General features: G+C 15.7%; 1 protein-coding gene across 1 annotated transcript in view; it reads right to left on the bottom strand.

Annotated features, from left to right (window-relative positions):
• Positions 1-793: 793 nt before the first annotated feature.
• LOC128956765 (homeobox protein 9-like) overlaps positions 794-5405 on the bottom strand; it is a 15688-nt gene continuing 11076 nt past the window's right edge. The window contains exons 5-6 of the mRNA XM_054302479.1: positions 1614-1742; positions 794-1023 (exon numbers count right to left, since the gene is read on the bottom strand). Coding sequence (XP_054158454.1) covers positions 805-1023; positions 1614-1742 — 348 coding nt within the window. The 3' untranslated portion in view covers positions 794-804. The remainder of the gene's footprint in view (positions 1024-1613; positions 1743-5405) is intronic.

Raw genomic sequence — 5405 nt, 5'->3', positions numbered from 1 at the left:
AGAAAAATGTTTAGTTATGTAAAATAAAAAATATAAATAAATTATTGATTAAATAGTATAAAAAAATTTATTATCAATATCTTATTTTTATCTAAACCTGATTACAATATTTTTATACAAAAATATATTTTTAAAAAAAATTCAAAACAATATTATTAGTGTTATATTATTTAACATCAGTAAAAAAAATAGTTGTTAACACTTTTTGTTTTGTTATCAACAATAATAACCCACAAAATATGTATTAATAATATTATTAAAATACAATTTACTACTAAAAATAATATTAATTATAAACATAAAAAATAATACCTCAAAAACTATAGTTATTTTTAATTATTAAGATCTATTAATTAATATTTTTTATATTTATAAAAAAAAACTAATTTGATTTTTAACATAATTGTATTAAACTTTTTTTTTTAAATAATAAATCTGTTTGTATTTGTAAGTAATTGTAATAAATATTTAGTTATAATCTCCAATAAGATATCATTTTAATAATAAAAACAAAATTTTAAATAAATATTCAAAAAAAAACTACTAATAATATTAATACAACTAATAATAATAATAAATAATATAATGTTTAAACTGGCAATAATGATATAATTAATAATAGTTATATTTTAATAATATTGATATATATATATATATAAAAATAAAAATTATAAAAAAATAAATCTCAATAATAATATATATAGTAATATTTTTTTATAATATTTACAATAGGCTTTATATCAATAGATATTTTTATATTATTTAACATTAATTGGCATCAATAATAATAATAATATATTGTATTTATAATTTTTGATTATTTTTAGTAGTAGTAGTAGTAGTAGTAGTAGTAGTAGTAGTAATATCTGTATTATTATTATCATTATTTGTTAAATTATTATCACTGTCTGAATAACATTTGGGACACTTTTGTAGTCCAGTGCGCCGACATTGTGAACACTTCAATGATATTGAATCGCTAACAAAATGATGGACAGCCGATTTGGTCGACCCATTGCATACCTGTCCATAAAATTAATTATACAAAAAAAAATTAATATATAAATAATAAATAAAAAAATTTGAATTTATAACTTTAGTTTATAAATATAAATTATTACATCCATGATCTATATAATATCTATTAATACATTAATATACTGTATATTAAATATTTTTTTAATTTTTAAATATAGTTATATTTATAAATATTTTTAAAAAATATTATACATTCAATTATAAAAAAAATTATAAATAAATTATAATAATTGTTTTACTAATTAATAAAATTAGTTAACATTATTTACTAATCTGATAAATTTACTAAATATTAAATATTTTTTAAAATATACAAATTTTTATTTTATTAATTAAATTTTCTACTTTTAACTTTCTAGTATATACTTAATGATGTACAGTATTTACTTGCAAACAAAAATATATATTATTTTTAATAAAAAAAATAGTTTTATTTTTTAGGAAAATTGAAAATTTTTATGTTTGAAGTACATAAAAAAAATGTTATTATTTTTTTTTGTTTAATAATAAAAATAATATCAATCAATATTTTGAGGGAAAACCCACCATAAATAAAATAATTTTTAGGCCCATACCTGACAGGGTATAAATTTAGTGCCACCGCAACACTTGCACACGTTTAGCACATTTGCCGTTAGCTTAAAGTCGGCCAATAGGGCGGCCAACTGTCCGCACTCATTGAGACGCTCGACGACCTCCAGGTTCTGTATATATAAATAAATAAATAATTTTTAGTATATTTTTATTTATTAAAAAATAATAAAATTAATCAATAAATCATAGATTAATATTCAAACAAATTAAATATATCATAATATTTTTTTTCAATATTTAATAATTTATAACTACATATATATATATATATATATAGTATTATATAAGAAAATGTTTTTTTTAAATTAATATTTAATTATTTAATAAATATTTACTAAAAGTAATAAATAATTTTTACTTTATTTATTTGCTTCCTCTCTTTTTTTAATATTTTGCTAAAATTAATTATTTTTTTTTAAACAATTAACAGGTTTTCTGTTAATTTATTAGCTATACTGTTATGTTAACTGTTTTTAATAAAATTTATTTAAGATATATATATATAATCTGTCATAATTAGTGGCCAAATAAATGATGTATTGATTGTTTGATTTATTATTATTATTATTCAAAACTTGTATAAAACATAATAATAATAATAAATCAATAAATAATCAGTAAATTTCTTAAAAATATTTATTATGTGTATATATATATTATTAATAAAATACAAAATTAAAAAAAATAATTATACAAAAAATAATAATATTATTATTATTATTATTACTTTAACATAACTAGAAATTCAATCAACATATTTTCAAAATAATCAAATAAATATTTTTAAAATATTTTATTAATAACTTATATGATATATATATACTGTTTTATAGTGTTTTTTAAATTAAACTAATTTTTAAATTTTTTTTAAAACAATTTTCCGGAGTTAAGTCATATTGAATGATGAGTTAAAATATTATATTAAAATATTATTGATACCAATAATTATAATTACAAAAATTTTTTTAACGTTAGATTTTGTATTTAATAAAATGTTATACTATTTTATATTTTTGTTGTTGTTGTTTGAAATATAAACCACATTTTCATATAAAATTATTTATATAAAATATTTATATCTATCAAACTATTATAACTACTATTTACATCAAAAAAAAAGTAAACCATTTATTATTAGGTATTGAATTTTAAAATAATTTTTATATATATTTCATGAAAACTATATTTTTATGATTGAATAACACACTAATTATTATTGAGTTATTTTGATATACAATTTATATATATATATATATATATATTATGAGCAGAAAAAAAGTAGAGTAAAATTATTTTTAAATCAAAATGAAAATATATCGATGAAAAAAATATAACTAAATGTTAACTAAAAAAAATTATTATTTTGCGGTTAATCTTATAATTATTTATTATACCGTCAAATATGTGTTACAACAGTTATGTTTAGTTTTTTTTAATAAAAAAAATGTTAAAATATATATATATATTAAAAAAATTGTAACACAAATAACAACAACAACAATAATAATAAAACAACAAATTTGCTTATCATCCAAAAAAAAAACTATAAAAAAATTTTTTAAAACTAAACTAAACGAAAAACTAAAAATTATTTATTGACTATATAATGATAGTTTTGTTTTTAATCAAATAAGTAGAAAATAATAAAAAAAAATATTATATATAATATGTATTTTCTTTTATAAAAAAAATCCCAAATATGTATAATAACTTACTTAGCAAACAAATATAGTCAAAAAATTGTGTCAAAAAAATTTTGTAATATAATATAATTTAAATTTTTAGTTATAATAAAGATATCTATCACTATGTTTTTAAAAAAAAAAATAAATTTTGAAACAATTTTTTACAAAATAATATTTTAATTTTATTTGGCATTACTTTATTTAGTATGAGTTGATAGTAATTTGAGGTCAATTTGTATTTTATTTTAAAACAAAAAAAACTTGAAAAACTAATTTTGATATCTTGTTTTATGTTATGATATCTTTATATACAAATATATATATATATATACTGTACTTATATAAAAATTTTGCTGTTATATTGTAATAAATATTTTTCAAATATATATATATTTATCATTATATTGTCACTAAAACTACCCAAAAAAAAAAAATAATATATTAAAGTTATTTATAATAATATTTACTCTATTATTGTTTTACAGTATATTCAAATATCTTAAATAAAATAAAAACATTTTAAATAATTATTTAGTTTTATGCAAACAAAACAATATTTAATAATAAATATTTTGCGGTTAAATAATTTAAAAATTGTTGTTTCAATAATTTCAAAGTCAATGTCTTTTTAATCGCAATAAGAAAAATAAAAACTGTAAAAATGTTATTTTATTTTGAAAATTATTTATATATTTCAAACAATAGATAAATAAATGTTTATGAATCAAAATAATATGAAAAAATAAAAATAAAATAATAGTTATTATTATTATTTCTATTCAAATATTTCTATATATTTAAATGACAAATGAAATCATAAATTATGATTCATTTAAAAAATAATTTATTATATAAAGTATAACATGTTTTTTTATTTGTAAAATATCATTCAATTGTAAAATAGTTTTCTAAACATAATAATAATAATAATAATAATAATAATAATAATAAAAACAAAATATTTTTTATGCATTGTGAATGAAAATTTATGGGATAATTAATGTAAAATTTTGTAAAAATAATAATAAAATTATTTTATTTATTTATTTGATTTTTCGTTACACATCATATATATAAATAAATACGTGATTTAAATTAGTATTATTATTATTATTATTAAAATACTTAAATCTATTATAACTAGGGTTAGATCAGATTCCCTCCCTCGTCTTATTTTCCATAAGTTCCTTATATTCCCTCTTCCCTGGGAATTCCCTGGGAAGACATTTCCTTGTGGTACCACCTATCGTACCCTAACTCACATTACATAATGTTTAATTAAAAACACGTTTGTATAGTAAATGACTGCAAAATGTATTTAATGTTTTTACTAAATGTTTAATAATATTTGAATCATATTTTGATTGAGTTATTGCTAACATACTGGTCCCAATTGAAACACATAGTCATTGAGATTAAGTACTTTATAATGTATGACAAATTATATTTTCCCTTTCTAACGATCAAGGGAGGGAATATAATATATTTTCCATATTTTCCGGGAAAATTGGAGGGATTTTATTTGGGAACTTCCCTCCCTGGGAATCTCAATCTAACCCTAATTATAACACTAATAACAATAATAAGATAAATGCAATAAACGTTTATTTAGAAATTTTCAAAATTATATATATATATGTAATATATATTAAATAATCGATTATTTACTATCTATAATATTGATAAATTCAATGATTATCATTATTATTATTATTACAAATATAAGATAAATATTTAAAGTGTATTTTTTTCATCCAATTAAATTATATAATTGTTTAGCAATTGTTTTTTTGTTGTTGAATTTGATTAAAACTATTTTGAATAAAATTTGAAATTAGTTTTTCAAATATTTTTTTTTCAGATCATCAACTTATAATTATAGTTAAATTATATTCAAGTATTTTTAAAATATATGATTTATATATATATTTAAAAAAAACAATTTGTATAAAAAAATAATCATTAAATAAAATCTTTAAAATAAATGAATCTTATTTAAAAAATATTTAATTTAGTTTGATAGCGATATTTATAAGTAAATAATATAAATTATTTTTTGAAAATTTAAATTTTTCAATAAAAAAAACA

The sequence above is a fragment of the Oppia nitens genome, unplaced genomic scaffold (assembly GCF_028296485.1).
Source record: "Oppia nitens isolate AA-2021 unplaced genomic scaffold, nextdenovo-longstitch-racon4-pilon3 scaffold32_pilon_pilon_pilon, whole genome shotgun sequence".
In the NCBI taxonomy this organism is placed as follows: domain Eukaryota; kingdom Metazoa; phylum Arthropoda; class Arachnida; order Sarcoptiformes; family Oppiidae; genus Oppia; species Oppia nitens.
Note: the sequence above shows the minus strand (reverse complement) of the source record. Positions and strands in the feature narration are given on the sequence as shown.